This window comes from Cherax quadricarinatus, chromosome 43 (assembly GCF_038502225.1).
Source record: "Cherax quadricarinatus isolate ZL_2023a chromosome 43, ASM3850222v1, whole genome shotgun sequence".
NCBI classification, from domain to species: domain Eukaryota; kingdom Metazoa; phylum Arthropoda; class Malacostraca; order Decapoda; family Parastacidae; genus Cherax; species Cherax quadricarinatus.
Window position 1 is genome coordinate 15,674,193 of NC_091334.1, and position 26,349 is coordinate 15,700,541.

General features: G+C 41.2%; 1 protein-coding gene and 1 long non-coding RNA gene across 2 annotated transcripts in view; one reads left to right on the plus strand and one right to left on the minus strand.

Annotated features, from left to right (window-relative positions):
* LOC128694128 (uncharacterized) overlaps window positions 1–24,386 on the plus strand; it is a 120,776-nt gene extending 96,390 nt beyond the window's left edge. Inside the window, exons 5-11 of the mRNA XM_070093609.1 lie at window positions 2,752–2,912; window positions 3,648–3,735; window positions 13,905–14,035; window positions 17,801–17,939; window positions 18,527–18,756; window positions 20,473–20,663; window positions 22,548–24,386. Of these exons, the coding sequence (XP_069949710.1) occupies window positions 2,752–2,912; window positions 3,648–3,735; window positions 13,905–14,035; window positions 17,801–17,939; window positions 18,527–18,756; window positions 20,473–20,663; window positions 22,548–23,893 (2,286 nt within the window). The 3' untranslated portion in view covers window positions 23,894–24,386. The remainder of the gene's footprint in view (window positions 1–2,751; window positions 2,913–3,647; window positions 3,736–13,904; window positions 14,036–17,800; window positions 17,940–18,526; window positions 18,757–20,472; window positions 20,664–22,547) is intronic.
* On the minus strand, window positions 18,251–20,608 carry LOC138853913 (uncharacterized). The gene is made up of 2 exons (XR_011393101.1): window positions 20,469–20,608; window positions 18,251–18,752 (listed from the first exon to the last, which is right to left on the minus strand). It is a non-coding gene; the product is annotated as an uncharacterized lncRNA (long non-coding RNA).
* Window positions 24,387–26,349: the final 1,963 nt, after the last annotated feature.

Below are 26,349 nucleotides of genomic sequence, written 5' to 3' on the forward strand. Positions count from 1 at the left end.
CAGGTTTGCTGACTAGCCATTCCCATTCTTTTAGATTAATGATTTTATGTAACCAATGTCCATCCTGTGAGAGGTAGCCAGAAAAGATTACCCAGTAGTCACATGATGGTTCAAGGGACCAGGCTCTAACAAAATTGGCTAAGCAGGTTGCTATACTTTTGAGGTTTTAAGCAAGTTGATATATTGTGATTTTAAGCTTGTTGCTGTAGTATTGAGATTTTTAAAGAGGCTGCTATACTTTTGAGATTTTTATGTCACAATTAATAAAATCTAATTAACAGAAAAAGTGACAATTTCAGTGAAGCTGAAAATATTTAATATTACCTTTGTAACTTCAGTGGCAGAACATTCTACTCACAAAGGGACTCAGGTTTGGTTCTAGGCAGGATGAAATGTATGATAGTCTCTCAACACCACCTGCCTAGCAATACTGTTGTTATATTCACATGAAAGTGCTAAACCTCCGTGGGTCCACCTAGCAATTGTGGGTTGCATCCTGGTGGTATGACCTTTAGACCCTTAAGAACCATGACAGAAGTACGTATGTCATACTGCTTAGTTGTCTGGAGTTATCCTGGGTTGACTCTCTGGGGTTACTAACCCAAATAAAATCATTGTCTTCTTCCTTAGGTTAATGTTAAGCAAATATTTGGCTACTGAATGTGGATGATCATTGCTCATATACAAGTATTAAAATCTGCACAGTGTAAAGAAAAGTTAAAAAAAGAGTGAAAGACAACAAAATGCAATGCAATTTTTATTTGCAGAATTTTCATTACATGGGTGTGCAACTGAGAAAAATTGCAGTGAGTTTCTTGAATTGACTTAAAAAAAAAAATCCATATTACATGCAGCATTTCAGGAAAGTCTAAAGCTCAGTAAAAAGCTTATGTATTGAAAATAACCAGAATGAGACGGCTGAATGAAAAGCAGCAGCTGCTTCTGGAGTTTATCCTTGAGGGTGGCAGTCAGCACTGTTTGGTGATTAGGGAATGATTACATAATAAGTGAACTGTACATAATAGGGGTTCAAGTGTTTAAATGAATGGTTTCCACTTGAATGTATCTGCTATAATTATGAATATTTGAAGCACCATGAGGTGGTTAAAATCTGTGATAACCTTTCTATGGTATGCAGTTTGGATTTCCTGATGTATACCTCCTGAAGATATTACCATACAAAAAACATTAAAAATTTCTATGGTAAATTACAGGCTAAGTCTAACCTGCCCATAAATATGTAAAATGTAGGCAGGAAACAATAACATTGAGCATGAATATTAAAAAATATACAAGAAACATGTATTGATTGAGATTATACTGTATGTATATTGATGAGAGTTATGGTATACTTAGTAAAATTATTATTCTTTTTAACACACTGGCTGTCTCCCACCGAGGCAGGATGACCCGAAAAAGAAGAAACACTTTCATTAAGTTTTTCTTCTTTTTACATTTAGTAATTTATACAGGAGAAGGGGTTACTAGCCCCTTGCTCCCAGCATTTTAGTCACCTCTTATAACACTCATGGCTTACGGAGGAAGAATTCTTTTTCACTTCCCCATGGAGACTTAATAAAATATTAGAGGTAGAGGAACCACAGTAAATTTTAAAAGTATTGATTAAAAATTACATTAACACAAGATACACACTTACTGTACTAATAGTATTCTTAAAAAATATACAGTACTACTTATGGAGGTATGTATTTATATGCAATAAATTATAAGTTAATGAAGTAGTACTAAGTGTGCACATGTAATTTTAGAATTAAGATTAAATTATGACAAAAATTGCATACAGGCATACCTCACTGATACAGTGCTTTGCTTTAGAGCACTTCGTTAATATGAGTTAATATTTTTAGGCCTAGCTCTGTTGCACTTAAAAAATGATAGTGTAAACATGTTTTTAATTTTTTACATGCCCTGGCAAGTGAAAAAAAAAAAGGACTGCAATTTGCTTTACAACAGTGGTCTGGAACCCTATATTGTATAAGGGTAAATAATAGTTATAAGAAAGATAATTGAGAATGATTTTACAAGGTTTCATATTTAATGAAGAAATTTAGTGCACGAGGAATGAACTGACCCAAACTCCAGTAGCCTGCTCATGCTTATTAACTCAAATTTTACTGTTTAGCATTATAGTCATTTCCAAATTTCATAATGCAGACTTCCAGGACCTCTTGTCATCCTATTTGAGACCCCCTTTATATACCATCTTTTTCTGTGCTGTTTTATATATTCTTGATGTCTTGTGATTTCCTGGCAATTTGTTTCATTATATTTAGTGATTTTTTTAGGATTTTTGTTTTTTTTTTGGTTTTCTGACATGTTGCAACATATTTCAACCTTTTAAATACTAACAAACATTTTTACTTTAAATTTTTCATGCCTTCTTGGCCTAACAAAATGTCATCAGCAAAAAAAGGGACACTTCTGTAATGTATAACTTCCTGATCCAAATCTTCTCAAATATAATGATGTTGACCACTAGACCAAGACCTTTCTACCTGCCTGAATACCACTGTGACTCACTATACTAGGACTTTCCAACCCACCTAGATACTGTTACTGCCTGCCTGAATACCACTGACTCACTGTACTAGGACCTCCCTACCCACCACCCAAATACTGTTGCGAAGATTCTCTGACCAGCTACACTGTGACCTCCCTACCCACTGAAATCCTGTACTGGGACACTGACCAGCTAGACTATGACCTTCCAACCTGCCTGACACCCTGCAGGATGACAAGAACTACTTCAGGTCAGAGGCAGCGCTCCTGCAGCAGCTGCACCACCCTCGAGTCGTTCTCTTGATGGGGGTGTGCACCGGGGCAGCTCGTCCCTTCATGCTCCTTGAATACCTCTCTGGCGGTACACTCTACAATCTTATCCACAACACCACGTGAGTATTCAGGCCACTTAATCTTATCCACACCACCAAGTGAGCACCTGGGCTTATTTAACTTCGTCCATGTGAGTACTCAGGCTTGATAAATTGAAGAAGTGTTTGGATCTGGTTGTGTAGATCAGGTGTTGGACGTTCCAGAGACTGAAGCGAATTGTTCATGTTTCTTCCTTTTTATTGGTATTAAACTTTCTCCTTCAACAAATGGTTTTAGTTCATTGTTTTAAAGGTTTGCCGTCAGAGAAATGGATTGCAATTATGTTTTCTAACTTTCACATTATTTTATGCAAGTTAACACAAATTCACAAATAAATGCAAAGTATTCTTGAACTTATAGAAAAAAAAAACTCATTTATTTTGGCTATTATTTTTATTTAACCCGTAAACGGTCCAAGCAGATCTACGTTCACATGTGTAGTGCTCCAAAAGTAGATCTACGTTTTTTTTACATATTTTCAAATATAACAAAAAAAAAAGTAGATCAAAGTTTTTTACACATTTTCAAATGTTAAAAAAAAAAAAAAAGAAATCTACTTTTTTTACATACTTTCAAATGTTGAAAAACCGTATATATACGTTTGGACCGTTTACGGGTTAAAATTTTTTGTTTCTATAATTATTTTTAACAGCATTAACTGTTGAATGGGAAAAGATTTTTTGGTTAGTTACAACCATTGGGTAAACATTTATGTTTACAAAGCACTAAGATTTTACTCTAATGAACTGTGTCAGACGTGAGAGGTTGGATCATGCAGCGTACTTTGTGGTGGCTAAAGACGTAGCCCAGGGTATGAACTACCTTCACCGGCATGAACCACAGGTAAACACCTCCCTTGTCTCTACTTCAACAGGTAAAAGGCCTTTTCTACCCCTACTTCAACAGTTAACTAGCACCTTCTGCCTCTTACTTCAATAGGTAAATGGTACCTTCTCTCTTTCATCAGGTAAATGACATCTGTCTGTGTTCATCAGGTAAAAGGCTGTCTGCCTTCTACATCATGTAAATTGCTACTACTGTCAGTAGTAGTGGTGGTGTCAACACTGTACCACTACTGTCAGTAGTAGTAGTGGTGTCAACACTGTACCACTACTGTCAGTAGTAGTAGTGGTGTCAACACTGCCACTACTGTCAGTAGTAGTAGTGGTGTCAACACTACCACAACTGTCAGTAGTAGTTGTGGTGTCAACACTACCACAACTGTCAGTAGTAGTGGTGGTGTCAACACTACCACTGCTGTCAGTAGTAGTGGTGTCAACACTGTACCACTACTGTCAGTAGTAGTGGTGTCAACACTGTACCACTACTGTCAGTAGTAGTGGTGTCAACACTGTACCACTACTGTCAGTAGTAGTGGTGTCAACACTGTACCGCTACTGTCAATAGTAGTGGTGGTGTCAACACCGTACCACTGCTGTCAATAGTAGTGGTGGTGTCAACACCGTACCACTACTGTCAATAGTAGTGGTGGTGTCAACACTGTACCACTGTCAATAGTAGTGGTGGTGTCAACACTGTACCACTACTGTCAATAGTAGTGGTGGTGTTAACACTGTACCACTGTCAATAGTAGTGGTGGTGTCAACACTGTACCACTACTGTCAATAGTAGTGGTGGTGTCAACACTGTACCACTACTGTCAATAGTAGTGGTGTAAACACTGTACCACTACTGTCAATAGTAGTGGTGGGGTCAACACTGTACCACTACTGTCAATAGTAGTGGTGGTGTCAACACCATACCACTGCTGTCACCACTACTGTCAGTAGTAGTGTCAACACTGTACCACTACTGTCAGTAGTAGTGTCAACACTGTACCACTACTGTCAGTAGTAGTGGTGTCAACACTGTACTGCTACTGTCAATAGTAGTGGTGGTGTCAACACTGTACCACTACTGTTAATAGTAGTGGTGTCAACACTGTACAACTGTCAATAGTAGTGGTAGTGTCAACACTGTACCACTACTGTCAATAGTAGTGGTGGTGTCAACACTGTACCACTGTCAATAGTAGTGGTGTCTACACTGTACCACTACTGTCAATAGTAGTGGTGGTGTCAACACTGTACCACTACTGTCAATAGTAGTGGTGTAAACACTGTACCACTACTGTCAATAGTAGTTGTGGGGTCAACACTGTACCACTACTGTCAATAGTAGTGGTGGTGTCAACACCGTACCACTGCTGTCAATAGTAGTGGTGGTGTCAACACTGTACCACTGCTGTCATTAGTAGTGGTGGTGTCAACACTGTACCACTACTGTCAATAGTAGTGGTGGTGTCAACACTGTACCACTGCTGTCAATAGTAGTGGTGGTGTCAACACTGTACCACTACTGTCAGTAGTAGTGGGGTCAACACTGTACCACTACTGTCAATAGTAGTGGTGTCAACACTGTACCAGTACTGTCAATAGTAGTGGTGGTGTCAACACTGTACCACTACTGTCAATAGTAGTGGTGGGGTCAACACTGTACCACTACTGTCAATAGTAGTGGTGGTGTCAACATTGTACCACTGCTGTCAATAGTAGTGGTGGTGTCAACATTGTACCACTGCTGTCAATAGTAGTGGTGGTGTCAACACTGTACCACTACTGTCAATAGTAGTGGTGGTGTCAACACTGTACCAGTACTGTCAATAGTAGTGGTGGTGTCAACATTGTACCAGTACTGTCAATAGTAGTGGTGGTGTCAACACTGTACCAGTACTGTCAATAGTAGTGGTGGTGTCAACACTGTACCAGTACTGTCAATAGTAGTGGTGGTGTCAACATTGTACCAGTACTGTCAATAGTAGTGGTGGTGTCAACACTGTACCAGTACTGTCAATAGTAGTGGTGGTGTCAACACTGTACCAGTACTGTCAATAGTAGTGGTGGTGTCAACACTGTACCACTACTGTCAACACTGTACCAGTACTGTCAATAGTAGTGGTGGTGTCAACATTGTACATGTACTGTCAATAGTAGTGGTGGTGTCAACACTGTACCAGTACTGTCAATAGTAGTGGTGGTGTCAACACTGTACCAGTACTGTCAATAGTAGTGGTGGTGTCAACACTGTACCAGTACTGTCAATAGTAGTGGTGGTGTCAACATTGTACCAGTACTGTCAATAGTAGTGGTGGTGTCAACACTGTACCAGTACTGTCAATAGTAGTGGTGGTGTCAACACTGTACCAGTACTGTCAATAGTAGTGGTGGTGTCAACACTGTACCAGTACTGTCAATAGTAGTGGTGGTGTCAACACTGTACCAGTACTGTCAATAGTAGTGGTGGTGTCAACACTGTACCACTACTGTCAACACTGTACCACTACTGTCAGTAGTAGTAGTGGTGTCAACACTGTACCACTACTGTCAGTAGTAGTGGTGTCAACACTGTACCACTACTGTCAGTAGTAGTGGTGTCAACACTGTACCACTACTGTCAGTAGTAGTGGTGTCAACACTGTACCGCTACTGTCAATAGTAGTGGTGGTGTCAACACCGTACCACTGCTGTCAATAGTAGTGGTGGTGTCAACACCGTACCACTACTGTCAATAGTAGTGGTGGTGTCAACACTGTACCACTGTCAATAGTAGTGGTGGTGTCAACACTGTACCACTACTGTCAATAGTAGTGGTGGTGTTAACACTGTACCACTGTCAATAGTAGTGGTGGTGTCAACACTGTACCACTACTGTCAATAGTAGTGGTGGTGTCAACACTGTACCACTACTGTCAATAGTAGTGGTGTAAACACTGTACCACTACTGTCAATAGTAGTGGTGGGGTCAACACTGTACCACTACTGTCAATAGTAGTGGTGGTGTCAACACCATACCACTGCTGTCACCACTACTGTCAGTAGTAGTGTCAACACTGTACCACTACTGTCAGTAGTAGTGTCAACACTGTACCACTACTGTCAGTAGTAGTGGTGTCAACACTGTACTGCTACTGTCAATAGTAGTGGTGGTGTCAACACTGTACCACTACTGTTAATAGTAGTGGTGTCAACACTGTACAACTGTCAATAGTAGTGGTAGTGTCAACACTGTACCACTACTGTCAATAGTAGTGGTGGTGTCAACACTGTACCACTGTCAATAGTAGTGGTGTCTACACTGTACCACTACTGTCAATAGTAGTGGTGGTGTCAACACTGTACCACTACTGTCAATAGTAGTGGTGTAAACACTGTACCACTACTGTCAATAGTAGTTGTGGGGTCAACACTGTACCACTACTGTCAATAGTAGTGGTGGTGTCAACACCGTACCACTGCTGTCAATAGTAGTGGTGGTGTCAACACTGTACCACTGCTGTCATTAGTAGTGGTGGTGTCAACACTGTACCACTACTGTCAATAGTAGTGGTGGTGTCAACACCGTACCACTGCTGTCAATAGTAGTGGTGGTGTCAACACTGTACCACTACTGTCAGTAGTAGTGGGGTCAACACTGTACCACTACTGTCAATAGTAGTGGTGTCAACACTGTACCAGTACTGTCAATAGTAGTGGTGGTGTCAACACTGTACCACTACTGTCAATAGTAGTGGTGGGGTCAACACTGTACCACTACTGTCAATAGTAGTGGTGGTGTCAACATTGTACCACTGCTGTCAATAGTAGTGGTGGTGTCAACACTGTACCACTACTGTCAATAGTAGTGGTGGTGTCAACACTGTACCAGTACTGTCAATAGTAGTGGTGGTGTCAACATTGTACCAGTACTGTCAATAGTAGTGGTGGTGTCAACACTGTACCAGTACTGTCAATAGTAGTGGTGGTGTCAACACTGTACCAGTACTGTCAATAGTAGTGGTGGTGTCAACATTGTACCAGTACTGTCAATAGTAGTGGTGGTGTCAACACTGTACCAGTACTGTCAATAGTAGTGGTGGTGTCAACACTGTACCAGTACTGTCAATAGTAGTGGTGGTGTCAACACTGTACCACTACTGTCAATAGTAGTGGTGGTGTCAACACTGTACCACTACTGTCAACACTGTACCAGTACTGTCAATAGTAGTGGTGGTGTCAACATTGTACCAGTACTGTCAATAGTAGTGGTGGTGTCAACACTGTACCAGTACTGTCAATAGTAGTGGTGGTGTCAACACTGTACCAGTACTGTCAATAGTAGTGGTGGTGTCAACACTGTACCAGTACTGTCAATAGTAGTGGTGGTGTCAACATTGTACCAGTACTGTCAATAGTAGTGGTGGTGTCAACATTGTACCAGTACTGTCAATAGTAGTGGTGGTGTCAACACTGTACCAGTACTGTCAATAGTAGTGGTGGTGTCAACACTGTACCAGTACTGTCAATAGTAGTGGTGGTGTCAACACTGTACCAGTACTGTCAATAGTAGTGGTGGTGTCAACACTGTACCAGTACTGTCAATAGTAGTGGTGGTGTCAACACTGTACCACTACTGTCAACACTGTACCACTACTGTCAGTAGTAGTAGTGGTGTCAACACTGTACCACTACTGTCAGTAGTAGTAGTGGTGTCAACACTGCCACTACTGTCAGTAGTAGTAGTGGTGTCAACACTACCACAACTGTCAGTAGTAGTTGTGGTGTCAACACTACCACAACTGTCAGTAGTAGTGGTGGTGTCAACACTACCACTGCTGTCAGTAGTAGTGGTGTCAACACTGTACCACTACTGTCAGTAGTAGTGGTGTCAACACTGTACCACTACTGTCAGTAGTAGTGGTGTCAACACTGTACCACTACTGTCAGTAGTAGTGGTGTCAACACTGTACCGCTACTGTCAATAGTAGTGGTGGTGTCAACACCGTACCACTGCTGTCAATAGTAGTGGTGGTGTCAACACCGTACCACTACTGTCAATAGTAGTGGTGGTGTCAACACTGTACCACTGTCAATAGTAGTGGTGGTGTCAACACTGTACCACTACTGTCAATAGTAGTGGTGGTGTTAACACTGTACCACTGTCAATAGTAGTGGTGGTGTCAACACTGTACCACTACTGTCAATAGTAGTGGTGGTGTCAACACTGTACCACTACTGTCAATAGTAGTGGTGTAAACACTGTACCACTACTGTCAATAGTAGTGGTGGGGTCAACACTGTACCACTACTGTCAATAGTAGTGGTGGTGTCAACACCATACCACTGCTGCCACCACTACTGTCAGTAGTAGTGTCAACACTGTACCACTACTGTCAGTAGTAGTGTCAACACTGTACCACTACTGTCAGTAGTAGTGGTGTCAACACTGTACTGCTACTGTCAATAGTAGTGGTGGTGTCAACACTGTACCACTACTGTTAATAGTAGTGGTGTCAACACTGTACAACTGTCAATAGTAGTGGTAGTGTCAACACTGTACCACTACTGTCAATAGTAGTGGTGGTGTCAACACTGTACCACTGTCAATAGTAGTGGTGTCTACACTGTACCACTACTGTCAATAGTAGTGGTGGTGTCAACACTGTACCACTACTGTCAATATTAGTGGTGTAAACACTGTACCACTACTGTCAATAGTAGTTGTGGGGTCAACACTGTACCACTACTGTCAATAGTAGTGGTGGTGTCAACACCGTACCACTGCTGTCAATAGTAGTGGTGGTGTCAACACTGTACCACTGCTGTCATTAGTAGTGGTGGTGTCAACACTGTACCACTACTGTCAATAGTAGTGGTGGTGTCAACACTGTACCACTGCTGTCAATAGTAGTGGTGGTGTCAACACTGTACCACTACTGTCAGTAGTAGTGGGGTCAACACTGTACCACTACTGTCAATAGTAGTGGTGTCAACACTGTACCAGTACTGTCAATAGTAGTGGTGGTGTCAACACTGTACCACTACTGTCAATAGTAGTGGTGGGGTCAACACTGTACCACTACTGTCAATAGTAGTGGTGGTGTCAACACTGTACCACTGCTGTCAATAGTAGTGGTGGTGTCAACACTGTACAACTGCTGTCAATAGTAGTGGTGGTGTCAACACTGTACCACTGCTGTCAATAGTAGTGGTGGTGTCAACACTGTACCACTACTGTCAACACTGTACCAGTACTGTCAATAGTAGTGGTGGTGTCAACACTGTACCAGTACTGTCAATAGTAGTGGTGGTGTCAACACTGTACCAGTACTGTCAATAGTAGTGGTGGTGTCAACATTGTACCAGTACTGTCAATAGTAGTGGTGGTGTCAACACTGTACCAGTACTGTCAATAGTAGTGGTGGTGTCAACACTGTACCAGTACTGTCAATAGTAGTGGTGGTGTCAACACTGTACCACTACTGTCAACACTGTACCAGTACTGTCAATAGTAGTGGTGGTGTCAACATTGTACCAGTACTGTCAATAGTAGTGGTGGTGTCAACACTGTACCAGTACTGTCAATAGTAGTGGTGGTGTCAACACTGTACCAGTACTGTCAATAGTAGTGGTGGTGTCAACACTGTACCAGTACTGTCAATAGTAGTGGTGGTGTCAACATTGTACCAGTACTGTCAATAGTAGTGGTGGTGTCAACACTGTACCAGTACTGTCAATAGTAGTGGTGGTGTCAACACTGTACCAGTACTGTCAATAGTAGTGGTGGTGTCAACACTGTACCAGTACTGTCAATAGTAGTGGTGGTGTCAACACTGTACCAGTACTGTCAATAGTAGTGGTGGTGTCAACACTGTACCACTACTGTCAACACTGTACCAGTACTGTCAGTAGTAGTGGTGGTGTCAACATTGTACCAGTACTGTCAATAGTAGTGGGGGTGTCAACACTGTACCAGTACTGTCAATAGTAGTGGTGGTGTCAACACTGTACCAGTACTATCAATAGTAGTGGTGGTGTCAACACTGTACCAGTACTGTCAATAGTAGTGGTGGTGTCAACACTGTACCAGTACTGTCAATAGTAGTGGTGGTGTCAACACTGTACCAGTACTGTCAATAGTAGTGGTGGTGTCAACACTGTACCAGTACTGTCAATAGTAGTGGTGGTGTCAACACTGTACCAGTACTGTCAATAGTAGTGGTGGTGTCAACACTGTACCAGTACTGTCAATAGTAGTGGTGGTGTCAACACTGTACCAGTACTGTCAATAGTAGTGGTGGTGTCAACACTGTACCAGTACTGTCAATAGTAGTGGTGGTGTCAACACTGTACCAGTACTGTCAATAGTAGTGGTGGTGTCAACACTGTACCAGTACTGTCAATAGTAGTGGTGGTGTCAACACTGTACCAGTACTGTCAATAGTAGTGGTGGTGTCAACACTGTACCACTACTGTCAACACTGTACCAGTACTGTCAATAGTAGTAGTGGTGTCAACACTGTACCACTACTGTCAACACTGTACCAGTACTGTCAATAGTAGTGGTGGTGTCAACATTGTACCAGTACTGTCAATAGTAGTGGTGGTGTCAACATTGTACCAGTACTGTCAATAGTAGTGGTGGTGTCAACACTGTACCAGTACTGTCAATAGTAGTGGTGGTGTCAACACTGTACCAGTACTGTCAATAGTAGTGGTGGTGTCAACACTGTACCAGTACTGTCAATAGTAGTGGTGGTGTCAGCACTGTACCAGTACTGTCAATAGTAGTGGTGGTGTCAGCACTGTACCAGTACTGTCAATAGTAGTGGTGTCAATAGTAGTGGTGGTGTCAATAGTAGTGGTGGTGTCAACACTGTACCAGTACTGTCAATAGTAGTGGTGGTGTCAACACTGTACCAGTACTGTCAATAGTAGTGGTGGTGTCAACACTGTACCAGTACTGTCAATAGTAGTGGTGGGGTCAACACTGTACCACTACTGTCAACACTGTACCAGTACTGTCAATAGTAGTGGTGGTGTCAACATTGTACAAGTACTGTCAATAGTAGTGGTGGTGTCAACACTGTACCAGTACTGTCAATAGTAGTGTTGGTGTCAACACTGTACCAGTACTGTCAATAGTAGTGGTGTCAACACTGTACCAGTACTGTCAATAGTAGTGGTGGTGTCAACACTGTACCACTACTGTCAACACTGTACCAGTACTGTCAATAGTGGTGGTGTCAACACTGTACCACTACTGTCAACACTGTACCAGTACTGTCAATAGTAGTGGTGGTGTCAACACTGTACCAGTACTGTCAATAGTAGTGGTGGTGTCAACACTGTACCAGTAATGTCAATAGTAGTGGTGGTGTCAACACTGTACCAGTACTGTCAATAGTAGTGGTGGTGTCAACACTGTACCACTACTGTCAACACTGTACCAGTACTGTCAATAGTAGTGGTGGTGTCAACACTGTACCAGTACTGTCAATAGTAGTGGTGGTGTCAACACTGTACCAGTACTGTCAATAGTAGTGGTGGTGTCAACACTGTACCAGTACTGTCAATAGTAGTGGTGGTGTCAACACTGTACCAGTACTGTCAATAGTAGTGGTGGTGTCAACACTGTACCACTACTGTCAACACTGTACCAGTACTGTCAATAGTAGTGGTGGTGTCAACACTGTACCAGTACTGTCAATAGTAGTGGTGGTGTCAACACTGTACCAGTACTGTCAATAGTAGTGGTGGTGTCAACACTGTACCAGTACTGTCAATAGTAGTGGTGGTGTCAACACTGTACCAGTACTGTCAATAGTAGTGGTGGTGTCAACACTGTACCAGTACTGTCAATAGTAGTGGTGGTGTCAACACTGTACCACTACTGTCAACACTGTACCAGTACTGTCAATAGTAGTGGTGGTGTCAACACTGTACCACTACTGTCAACACTGTACCAGTACTGTCAATAGTAGTGGTGGTGTCAACACTGTACCAGTACTGTCAATAGTAGTGGTGGTGTCAACACTGTACCAGTACTGTCAATAGTAGTGGTGGTGTCAACACTGTACCAGTACTGTCAATAGTAGTGGTGGTGTCAATACTGTACCAGTACTGTCAATAGTAGTGGTGGTGTCAACACTGTACCACTACTACTACATACAGCAGAATGTTAAAAATATTGGTGCATTATTGCATTCATGGGAAAATCTGTAACTTGTAAGAGCATGGGAGGTAAACAGGTTTGATCCAAGGAAAGGGAGATCAGCACCAATTCTTTGGACCAAGAGCCTTTATCAGTATAAATGTTAGGGTGCATGAAATGCCCCATCATTTTTAAATTTGTTTGGGAACATTCCATCCTCATGTTATTGTTTTTTCACTTGACAAAAAGTTGCTGCCAAGTTTTGACTTCATCTTTGTAATCCACCAATGAGGTAAAAATAAATATCAAAATATAGTTTTACAGTTTATACTGTACTGAGTAAAATACATGATGTTATTTGAGAATTACTACATATTACTAGCAGGAAAATAAAACATTTATTACATATTTTTTGTGGCTAATCACTACATAGAGAAAAAATATATTACAGTTAGATTAAAGTAGTTAAAAGTTGCACACTACAAGTGTTCTCTGTATTTTGCTTACACAGGCTTTCCAGTTGTACATGATCACGTTATTTTCAGCAACTTCATGACTTGAGGCAGACCCAAATTGATTAAGAATTATAAAATAACTGGCAGAATTAATATTGAGAGCAAATGGAACATTTAAGGCTAGGGACAATCCAGTTGCTCTGTCTTTGGGCCTTTTCTTTGACTTAATATAAGAAGAGTTCCAAAAGCTATACACAGTATGACAGTACACACATTTTGCATCAACAATTGTGCCTCAATTCTTCTTTTAGCATACCGTATAAAAAATTTTGTGTTATTTTGTGTATTGAGTAATAGACATGCAGTATTTTTATGATTGATATAGGAATATGGTGAGCCTTAGAAAAATAATTCTAATTATATAATAGCAGTACAATATCAGCCATCAAAGGATTGAAAAATATGGTAACAGTAACTATAATGTTAAAAATATGAAATAGTAAAATATTGTGGAGAATAATAAATGAATATAAAATCATGAACAGTAAAACTATAGTTATAACACAAGCTGTATCCTTTTTGCAACAGGTGCTGCACCTGGACCTGAAGTCAATGAACGTCCTTCTGGACTCCTACTACAGGGCCAAGATCGCTGATTTTGGCTTCTCCATTCTGAGACGATCACGTACAGGCTCTCCAGCTCAGCGTGGCTCTATCAGGTGAGACACCCCACTCATGTGTAAACAAGAACATACAGATTCATTAGTGCTGGCAACAGGCGAGTACAAATAAGTATGGCACTTGTGTTTCACTTGTGGTATTGAGGATCAAGCCTCCACCTCTGTGTGCTGACTAACCCACATTGATTTAGCACTTTATTCCACACTGATTTAGCATTTCATGTAAATATAATAACTACAGTGTAGGCTATTTTTTTTCCCAAGATATGTCTATCAGGTGAGACACTCCAATCATATTACACATGGATAAAAACTATATACATATACAGTGGACCCCCGGTTATCGGCCGTAATCCGTTCCAGAAGGTTGGCCAATAACCGAAATGGCCAAAAACGAAATTAATATTTCCCACAAGAATTAATAGAAATACAATTAATCCGTTCCAAACAAAAATATTCACAAAAAAAAAAAAAAATTAACAATTATGTAAGTACATGTATTACATACCTTTATTGAAGGCTAATGCTAGCTTCTGGAAGATAGGGAGGAGTTAGTGTTTGGAAGGGGAATCCCCCTCCATAAAGACTAGGTAGCAAAGCCTTCTCTGGGGTTACTTCCCTTCTCTGTCTTTTAATGCCACTAGGACCAGCTTGAGTCACTGGACCCCTGTCTCACACAATAACTGTCCAGAGTGCTCTGTTTCTGGCGTCTCTTTAAGATTTCCCTGAAGTGGGCACGGTTTTGTCACTAAACATGTTGCAGATATGGCTTATTTCAGCTTTGTCAGGGTGGTGTTTCTCTACAAAAGCTTGCACCCTAGTCCACATTGCACATACCTCTTTAATCTCTGAAGAAGGCACTTCCTTCACTCCCTCTTCCTCCTCCTCTGAAGCAAGTTCCTCAGCTGCAGTCAGTTGCTGTTCGAGATGAAGCTCTTGCAGCTCTTCAGTGGTTAGCTCTTCCCTGTGGTCCTCCTCCAACTCTTCCACATCCTTGCCACTCGCCTCCAACCCCAGGGACTTACCCAGTGCCACAATAGAGTCCACAGGGTCAGGGTCAGCCTCAAACCCTTCAAAATCCCTCTCTTGGACACAATCTGGCCACAGTTTTCTCCAAGCAGAGTTCAATGTCCTGGAAGTCACTCCCTCCCAAGCCTTACCTATAAGGCTTATGCAATGGAGGATAGTGAAGTGATTCCTCCAGAACTGTCTTAGGGTCAATTAAGTGTCTGATGTCACTTCAAAGCACTTTTGAAACACTGCTTTTGTGTGGAGTTTTTTGGAGTTAGAAATGACCTGCTAGTCCATGGGTTGGAGGAGAGGAGTGGTGTTAGGAGGCAAGAACTTCACTTAAAATTGAAGTCCCTAAACATTTGGTCTTTCAAGTCTGGAGGATGTGCAGGAGCATTGTCCAGTAACAGGAGGCACTTGGGTGGCAATTTCTTTTCCAGGAGGTATTTTTTCACACTTGGGCCAAACACATCATTAACCCACTCTTTGAAAATTTGCCTTGTGACCCATGCCTTATGATTAGCTTTCCACATCACACACAATCTATTCTTCATGACATTGTTTTCTTGAACACACTGGGATTTTCTGAGTGATACACAAGTAAAGGCTTCACTTTGAAATCCCCACTAGCATTACCACACAACAAAAGAGTAGGCCTGTCTTTCATAGGCTTGTGTCCTGGCAGTGCCTTTTCCTCCTGGGTAATGTAGATCCTGTTTGGCATTTTCTTCAAAAACAGGCCTGTTTCGTCACAATTGAACATTTGTTGGGGTTTCAAATCCTTCAGCCTTTACATAGTCTTGGAATTCGTGAACGTACTTTTCAGCCGCACATTTGTCAGAACTTGCAGCATCACCATGCCTTACAACACTGCATGCCACTATGCTTCTTTAATCTATCAAACCATCCTTTGCTGGCCCTAAATTCACAAACTGCAGCACTTGTTCCAGGCATTTTCTTTGCAAGATCCTCATGCAACTGCCTTGCCTTCTCACAAACAATAGACTTCACAACACTGTCTCCCACTAATTCTTTTTCCTTAATCCACAATAATAATAACTTTTCCATCTCTTCCATTATTGGTGGCCTTTGTTAAGCTAGACAAGTTTCTTCTTTTGCAACATTAGCATCTTTGATTTATTCTTTCTTTGCCAGGATGGATGTAATTGTTGATTTATTCTTGCTGTACATCCTGGCAAGTTCCACCACCTTCATACCACTCTCAAACTTTTCTATCACTTCATGCTTAAATTCCATGGTGTTTCTCACTTTCTTTACCACAGGAACTTTCTTTGGAGCCATGGTTACTTATTTCACAGTTGCATTGCAAAAAAACTCTAAAAACAATGGAAAAACGGGCAAAATGTTTGGATGTATGAGCAGAACCTTCCTCAGCTACCGAGAGACAAAGCCAAACTGACATGCAAGCGGCCCCAGCCGGCAGATGGACACGTCCCAAACGGCTGATAACCGAATTAATGGCCAATAACTGGGAGTCCACTGTAGTATATTTTTTTAACACACTGGTTATCTCCTACCGATGTAGGGTGACCCAAAAAAGAAACACTTTCACCATCATTCACACTATCAATGTCCTGCCAGAGGCACATAGATACAACAGATTAGACATCCCTCCAAACAGCAAAAAATAGGTGAGTACAAGTAGGAAGCTCTTCTGTCTGGCGCTCAGCAGATGGAGGGTCAAGCCTCCACCACTTCTTGTGCTGAATGACCCACATGAGTCTAGCGCATAACGTGAATTATAATAATAATCCAAACAGCAAATATCCCCACCCCTCCTTTAGAGTGCTAACTCCTTATAGGAGGTTCCTTGATGTTAGTGATGGCCTCCTGATAAGAAATTAGACCTGTGCTCCAATTCCCTGAATCAAACTTAAATGCCTTTCATTCTCTCAAGCACTGTATGACCCTTTTTTGTTTAGCATTCCCCTTCCCTCGAATATAATAATAATGAAAATGCTGACATATAAATATTACCGTAATTAACACAGGATATATGGATATATATATGATATATAAGATGTATGTTATATATCTATATATGCTTCTAAACTGTTGTATCTGGGCACCTCTGCAAAAACAGTGATTATGTATGAGTGAGGTGAAAGTGTTGAATGATGATGAAAGTATTTTCTTTTGGGGGATTTTCTTTTTGGGTCACCCTGCCTCGGTGGGAGACGGCCGACTTCTTGAAAAAAAAAAAAATATGGACTCAAATCTGGTTAGCCAGACTTGAGTCCTGGACATGGGAAGTACAATTCCCACACTCTAAAGGAAGGGTTTGGGATATTTGCTGTTTAGACTGACATCTAAACTCTTATCTGCACGCCTTTTGCAAGAGTGATAGTGTGAATGATGGTGAAAGTGTTTCTTTTTCGGCGGGAAATGGCCGGCATTAAAAAAAAAAAAATACAGGGATAAATTATTTGTGCTTCTTTCCACTATTGTAACAGGGTCATTGGTGTCATGTACAGTGCAGGGATTCCAAACCCTTGGGTACCAAGCACTTTAAAACTATCTTAAAACTTACTCATTTTGACAAAAATCTGTGAAAGGAATTACTTTGTGTATGACCCCATTTAAAAGTTATAAGAATAAAATTAGTGGCTCTGATTTTTCACTTATATTTTGGTTAAGTTTAATGTTTTCAGATAATCAGTGTACTGTTACTGTATTTCTGTAGCTCCCACTTGATGCCTTCCTGTATCTTCCCTTAGTACTTATTCTTCCTTTCCTATGATGATGAAGCTCAGTGTCTTGCACTCTCAACAGAGGAACACCTGCATGGATGGCTCCGGAACTCCTCACGAAGGGAGATGTGTCAGCCAAGTGTGATGTGTACAGCTATGCCATCATCCTGTGGGAGATGCTCACTGCCAGCCACCCCTTCAAGGGTCTTGACATCTTCCAGGTGGGTGATAGCTTGGTCATTAATACAAGATGTACCTCTAGCCCTGGTCTTCTATTATTTGGTCACTCATTATGATTTGAATATTATAATAATTATAGGTTAGCAGTGAATCCATAAGTCATACAGCTCATGGGAATGGGAGATAATCAGGTTTAATCCAAGGAAGGGGAAAAATAGGTCCATATAGACCAAGGGCCTTGAGGGCTATGGTTTGAGACTACAGTGTAACTGTTCTATTTGCAGACATATTCTTCAGTCATATATAGTACTGGACAACTAAATGTACAAAAGAATGATAGTGAAACAATATCTTGAAGGCTAAATTTTTAATGCAAGCACCACTAAACTAAAAATAACAGTGTATGCACTGAATTGTCTGGTTACTAGTAGATCAGCTTGGTTAAGAGACACTGCTAGGGATGTATCTGTGTACTGCATATTTAGAGGTGTGTGTTTATGAATTGAGAATTTACTTGAATTCCTATCTTAGTGGTTGAAGTAGGTATTTTTGATGTTAGTGACTAGGTATGCTGACATTAATGACCCTAGTCTAGTTGATAGGCACATTGTCCAATCTTTCTCCTTAGATCATGGAGACCATTGAGGCTGGAGGTCGGCCACCACTGCCTTCTAGCGGTGTGTCACGGGAACTAAAGGAGCTTATCACATCATGCTGGGCCCAAAATCCCTCCTTGCGACCCAGCTTTGAAGAGATCCTGGGTGCCCTAGAGTCGGCAGCAGTGCCAGCATCATGGCGTGGTGTACTGCAGAAGGCCAATGTCACCCCGTCCCTCCTCTCTGATGTGGCTGCTGCTAGGTACATCTTGTGGAACAAATGTCAAGGACACGACCACAATGGAATTTTAGTTTTTTTAATTAGTTTGAACATTTGTGTAAAAACTTGTATGTTGACACGTTTTAAAAACTCATTCGTCAGTCTAATTCATCATTACAGCACTATACCAAAGATCAAAATTTTAAAGAATTATAAATTAAGATACACTAGAATTAACTTGATACAGTATGATGTGCAAGTTTTTTTATACTAATACACGTATTGCTTTCCATGATGAAAGTCATTTTGAGAGGGAAAGATTCAAGCATATTAAACTAACCCTTTTTGTATATACAGTAGACCGTCATTTAACACGGTAGTTACGTTCCTGAAAACACCGTGTTAGGTAAGACTGCATTAGGTGAACTGAAGAACTTGTGGGAAAAATGGGGTTATGTTCCTGGGAGACCCGAAAAAGCCAAATGCCACTTTTTTTTAGACCAATAGATCTTGCAAAAATAAAAGTGAATATGTAACTGTAGTTCATTGTTCTGATGTATTATGTTGTTTTCACTGCTTAAGATTACAAATGCAACAGAAATAATAATATTTCTTACCTTTTAAATTGTGGGTGCTGATGTTTGTGGATGACTGGGGAGAGTTATGCTGTGGCCCTACTGGGCTGAGGTGGATGGTAGAGGTTCTGGTACTAAAGTCGATGGTTGGACTCTAGTGTGCATTAATTCTGTAATGGATTTCTGTTCTATTTTTACCCAGCAGTACATTATACAACTGACAGTAAGACATCAGCTGCTCTAGACACTATTTCAGGGTCCTTCAGTGAAAAAGTCTAAGTCTCAGCCAGTAAGTCATCACAAACTCATTTACCTCAGTCTTATGTGCTGACCCACAAGGCGACAGCTTGAGCTGGGGAAATTTTTCCGCGCACAAACGGAACCAACTAAAGTTAATTTTACGAAGTGTCGTATAAATTTGTGCTGCAATTTTTCAATCATGCTATAACCAAATCACGCCAGATAAACTTGTGTTCAATGACGGTCTACTGTACTGTCTGAAGAATTAACCTTCAAGAGGTGTGCCTTGATGCTAGTTAAGCTTCTGATCCATATAATTATAGCTATCCTTTCCTCAGGTCAAATTTGCTTACCTCCCTATTCCCCAAGCACTTTATATTATATAATCAAGTTAAACACTAAACCTGAAAGGGTCATACAGTACTATCAGGTGCTGTATAACCCCCTACAATTTTAGTGCTTCTCCATAATCATCACCCATTTTTATCATAATACAAAATAATGCTGTCACCTGCAGTTTAGTGTGTGGTAGAAGCAAGTAGTACTACTGTCTACACCCTCACACTGACACCATCATTGATAATCCTTCTTTAGAACCTAAAATCACATGTAATGGAGTTTCTTCTATAAAAGTAATGGTTAAATTTCTGCAAGTCAAATACAATGCTATCATGGGGACCTGCCAGAACTATAAGTCATACATTACCTGGGATATGGGGAGGAAATCAGGATTTAACCAAGGAAAGGGAGGGGTAACTTCAGTTCCTTGTATCATTATCTCTTCACCAGCATTACAGCACCCTCCTGGAAGGACACAAAATTTACATAAAGCAAAGACAGATTTATAATAGGCATCTCAACATGTAACGTAGAACCTTGCATGGGCATATATTCTTGTACTATTTTATTTATGAAACTAGCTAAGCTAATAAGTTGCACCTAGGACAATCATCGGGGTGGTGGAGCAGAGTGTGGAGCTGATGCGTCGTTCGCTACAACTTCAGCGTGCAAAGAAGAGAAACCAAGAAAATGAAGAGGCCAAGGGAGAGCCTCAGCCGCATGTGTACGAGAGTGTGGACACAGAGCGTGTGGTGGCTGCCAGCCCCACCCGCCACAAACTCAGGGACAACAAAGGTTACTTACTGCTGAGACTTTAGTTTTAAAATTTCTGTTTAAATTCATTTACTTTTTTCACATCACTAGTAATTAATTGCATTAACAATCACTAAATGGAATACTTTAAGCAGTTACTTATGGAAATGTTTTAGTCTGACAAATTATATACATTAAGAGGTGTCTTGCATTGTACACACTTCAAGATGGTTATGCTCATGTAGTATTAACACTTTGGCTACACTTGTTAGTATTATAAAAAGTGATGATACAAGATAAACTACCTGCACAGAAACGTGAACACAATCTACTGGGTATATTGTACTTTTTATCTCGTTTATTTCAATGGTTATTGCAGTATATCTGTAAATTGTGTATACATTACTTCTCAGATTCTGAAGAGAAGTTGCAGAGATTGGTGGATGAATTTGGTAGGGTGTGCAAAAGAAGAAAATTAAAGGTGAATACAGGAAAGAGTAAGGTTATGAGGATAACAAAAAGATTAGGTGATGAAAGATTGAATATCAGATTGGAGGGAGAGAGTATGGAGGAGGTGAATCATAGAATTGATGAGGGAAAAAGAGTGAGTGGTGCACTTAGGAGTCTGTGGAGACAAAGAAGGGAATGTATGAGAGTATAGTTTTACCAATGCTCTTATATGGGTGTGAAGCATGGGTGATGAATGTTGCAGTGAGGAGAAGGCTGGAGGCAGTGGAGATGTCATGTCTGAGGGCAATGTGTGGTGTGAATATAATGCAGAGAATTCGTAGTTTGGAAGTTAGGAGGAGGTGCGGGATTACCAAAACTGTTGTCCAGAGGGCTGAGGAAGGGTTGTTGAGGTGGTTCGGACATGTAGAGAGAATGGAGCGAAACAGAATGACTTCAAGAGTGTATCAGTCTGTAGTGGAAGGAAGGCGGGGTAGGGGTCGGCCTAGGAAAGGTTGGAGAGAGGGGGTAAAGGAGGTTTTGTGTGCGAGGGGCTTGGACTTCCAGCAGGTATGCATGAGCGTGTTTGATAGGAGTGAATGGAGACAAATGGTTTTTAATACTTGACGTGCTGTTGGAGTGTGAGCAAAGTAACATTTATGAAGGGGTTCAGGGAAACCGGCAGGCCGGACTTGAGTTCTGGAGATGGGAAGTACAGTGCCTGCACTCTGAAGGAGGGGTGTTAATGTTGCAGTTTAAAAACTGTAGTGTAAAGCACCCTTCTGTCAAGACAGTGATGGAGTGAATGATGGTGAAAGTTTTTCTTTTTCGGGCCACCCTGCCTTGGTGGGAATCGGCCAGTGTGATAATAATAATAATAATAATAAATTAGGAATACAGTAGAGTACAGTGGTACCTTGAGTTACAAACTTAATTTGTTCCAGAAGGCTGTTCGAGTGCCAATACTGAACAAATTTGTTCCCACAAGGAATAATGTAAATTAGATTAGTCAGTTTCAGACCCCCAAAAATACACTTATAAAAGCACACTTACATAATCGTTTGAGTTGGGAGCTGTTCAAAACTTGCAGTACCACTGTACTTGGGCACTGTTTCTGTGATTTTGTAACTTTACTTTGATTTACCAGACACTTGGAGAATCCTCTACTATTAGTCCATTATAATGAGGGTTTACTAAGCAGTTTTACTTTAAATTATAAAATACAAGTTATTACTAATATAAGTAATATTATCTAATAATTGAATTCAAACTTTCGTTTATCCTTTTGGGCCGCTCCACCTCAGTGGGATATGGCTGGTGCGTTGAAAGAAAGAAATTGAGTTCAATTAAAACATTACCATTTACTAATCAAATATCCACATTAAAACTTAGTTTGCATTATCCTTTGTTACCTTGGATGATTTAGTCAATGCTGTAATGAAATTAGGCATTTTAAAGTAAAATTGGTTTCTGTCACAGATGGGAAGTCGTCCAGGTTTTCTCGGGATCAGTCATCACAGGCCCGGCGACCCTCATCAAGCAAGCAGTCACGCCTTCGGGAGATGACACCGGTGCGACAATCAGGTCGTAGCCAAGAGCGGGTCTCTCCAAGGGAATCTGTACTAAGAGAGGACAGCCGTCGACGCTCTCCAGACAAGAGGTCGTGTCCACCGCGTAGCAACTCCACTAGACCGGGAGATGCTAGGGAAAGCAGTGTTGACCATCACGTAGGGAGGAAGGGGCGGAACAGAGAGAGAGGCAGGGAGCATCTGGTTAATAGTCGCATTGAGAGTAAAGACCGTTGTAGAGTCAGCAGGCATAGTTCAGAAAATAAGAAAGATAAAGGAAGGGGAAGGGTTGCAAGAGGCAAAAAAGATCACAGCACAGACAGGAAGGCACAGAGAGAAAGGCTGAGGGATAACAGAGACCGTAGTGCTGGTCACTGCGAGTGGAATGATGAATGTGGTTATGACCGAGAACGACATGCTCTTAGACAGGCTGCAGAACGAAGGAATGGCATTAAAGAAAAATATTCACGTGATAGGCGGTCCAATAGTCTGGAGAGCCGTAGAGAATATGTAAATCAGCGGTCTAAAAGCAGAGATCAACATTCTAGTAGTAATGAACGACGTTTAAGCAGCAGCGATAGACATTCGGAATTTCGTCGAGAAATTAGCAGGCGCAAGTTTTACAGCAGAGAGCGGCAGTCAAAAGTTAAAAAAATGGGGGGCAAGAACAGACGTGGTGGGAGTCCCGAGCGACTGGTAGACAGCAGGGACAGTCTTGGTGAGAGTCCTGAAGAATCCTGGACTAGTGCTGAAGGAACCAGCTCTACAGGCTCCAACAATATCCTGGATGACACAGAGGATCATTCCTTAGTGAGAAATCAGAGAAGATATTCCTCAAGCCCTAGACGGCGTTCACCAGAGAGACGGTATTCTTCAGCAGTTCGGAACTCAGATAATCGCCGATCATCAGAACGCCACCACAACTCAGATTATCACCACAGCCCAGAAAGGCGGCGATCTCCTCGCAGCCCTCAGAGGCGCTCGAGGATTTTCACTCCTGAAACTCGACGAACAGAGTCTGGATCACGGCTCGGGCCCCTAGTGACGTCAGAACAGCTGATGAGTCAGAAAAAGCGGTTGCGTCCTGTGCGGCCAACTGCTCTCTCCGACCTGATGCATATGCCTGAAAACTCTCTCAATGATATCTCCATCATCCTTAAGACAGCCATTACTAAACGTCGTGATGCCTTTGATGAAGGACTCAGTGGTCGTGACACTTTTCGCTCGGATGAAATGGACTGGTCAGATTGGCACTGAGGAACGGGGAGAATAAATGCTCAATCTAAAAAAAATTTTTTATATAATACACATATTTTGAATGTCCTAGGTAGTAGGTTGGTAGACAGTAACTGCCCAGGGAGGTACTACCATCCTGCCAAGTGAGTGTAAAACAAAAGCCTGTAATTGTTTTACATGATGGTAGGATTGCTGGTGTCTTTTTTCTGTCTCAGAAACATGCAAGATTTCAGGTACATCGTGTTACTTCTACTTACACTTCACATGCATGTACAAACATATATATACACACCCCTCTGGTTTTCTTCTATTTTCTTACTAGTAATTGTGTTGCACAATTGTCCTCAAAGATTTAAGTCTTTTTTTTTTCAACAAGTCGGTCGTCTCCCACCGAGGCAGGGTGACCCAAAAAAGAAAGAAAATCCCCAAAAAGAAAATACTTTCATCATCATTCAACACTTTCACCACACTCACACATTATCACTGCTTTTGCAGAGGTGCTCAGAATACAACAGTTTAGAAGCATATACGTATAGAGATACACAACATATCCCTCCAAACTGCCAATATCCCAAACCCATCCTTTAAAGTGCAGGCATTGTACTTCCCATTTCCAGGACTCAAGTCCGACTATATGAAAATAACCGGTTTCCCTGAATCCCTTCACTAAATATTACCCTGCTCACACTCCAACAGATCGTCAGGTCCCAAGTATCATTCGTCTCCATTCACTCCTATCTAACACGCTCATGCACGCTTGCTGGAAGTCCAAGCCCCTCGCCGACAAAACCTCCTTTACCCCCTCTTTCCAACCCTTTCGAGGACGACCCCTACCCCTCTTTCCTTCCCCTATAGATTTATATGCTTTCCATGTCATTCTACTTTGATCCATTCTCTCTAAATGACCAAACCACCTCAACAACCCCTCTTCTGCCCTCTGACTAATGCTTTTATTAACTCCACACCTTCTCCTAATTTCCACACTCCGAATTTTCTGCATAATATTTACACCACACATTGCCCTTAGACAGGACATCTCCACTGCCTCCAACCGTCTCCTCGCTGCTGCATTTACCACCCAAGCTTCACATCCATAGTTGGTACTACTATACTTTCATACATTCCCTTCTTTGTCTCCATAGATAACGTTTTTTGACTCCACATATACCTCAACGCACCACTCACCTTTTTTCCCTCATCAATTCTATGATTAACCTCATCCTTCATAAATCCATCTGCCGACACGTCAACTCCCAAGTATCTGAAAACATTCACTTCTTCCATACTACTCCTCCCCAATTTGATATCCAATTTTTTTTTATCTAAATCATTTGATACCCTCATCACCTTACTCTTTTCTATGTTCACTTTCAACTTTCTACCTTTACACACATTCTCAAACTCATCCACTAACCTTTGCAATTTTTCTTTACAATCTCCCATAAGCACAGTATCATCAGCAAAAAGTAACTGTGTCAATTCCCATTTTGAATTTGATTCCCCATAATTTAATCCCACCCCTCTCCCGAACACCCTAGCATTTACTTCTTTTACAACCCCATCTATAAATATATTAAACAACCATGGTGACATTACACATCCCTGTCTAAGACCTACTTTTACCGGGAAGTAGTCTCCCTCTCTTCTACACACCCTAACCTGAGCCTCACTATCCTCATAAAAACTCTTTACAGCATTTAGTAACTTACCACCTATTCCATATACTTGCAACATCTGCCACATTGCTCCTCTATCCACTCTATCATATGCCTTTTCTAAATCCATAAATGCAATAAAAACTTCCCTACCTTTATCTAAGTACTGTTCACATATATGCTTCAATGTAAACACTTGATCTACACATCCCCTACCCACTCTGAAGCCTCCTTGCTCGTCCGCAATTCTACATTCTGTTTTACCTCTAATTCTTTCAATTATAACCCTACCGTATACTTTTCCTGGTATACTCAGTAAACTTATTCCTCTATAATTTTTACAATCTCTTTTGTCCCCTTTCCCTTTATATAAAGGGACTATACATGCTCTCCGCCAATCCCTAGGTACCTTCCCCTCTTTCATACATTTATTAAACAAAAGTACCAACCACTCCAACACTATATCCCCCCCTGCTTTTAACATTTCTGTCATGATCCCATCAGTTCCAGCTGCTTTACCCCCTTTCATTCTATGTAATGCCTCAAGTACCTCCACCACACTTACATTCTGCTCTTCTTCACTCCTAAAAGATGGTATACCTCCCTGGCCAGTGCATGAAATTACCGCCTCCCTTTCTTCCTTAACATTTAAAAGTTCCTCAAAATATTCTCGCCTTCTACCTAATACCTCCCTCTCCCCATCTACTAACTCCCCTACTCTGTTTTTAACTGACAAATCCATACTTTCCCTAGGCTTTCTTAACTTGTTTAACTCACTCCAAAATTTTTTCTTTTCATTAAAATTTCTTGACAGTGCCTCTC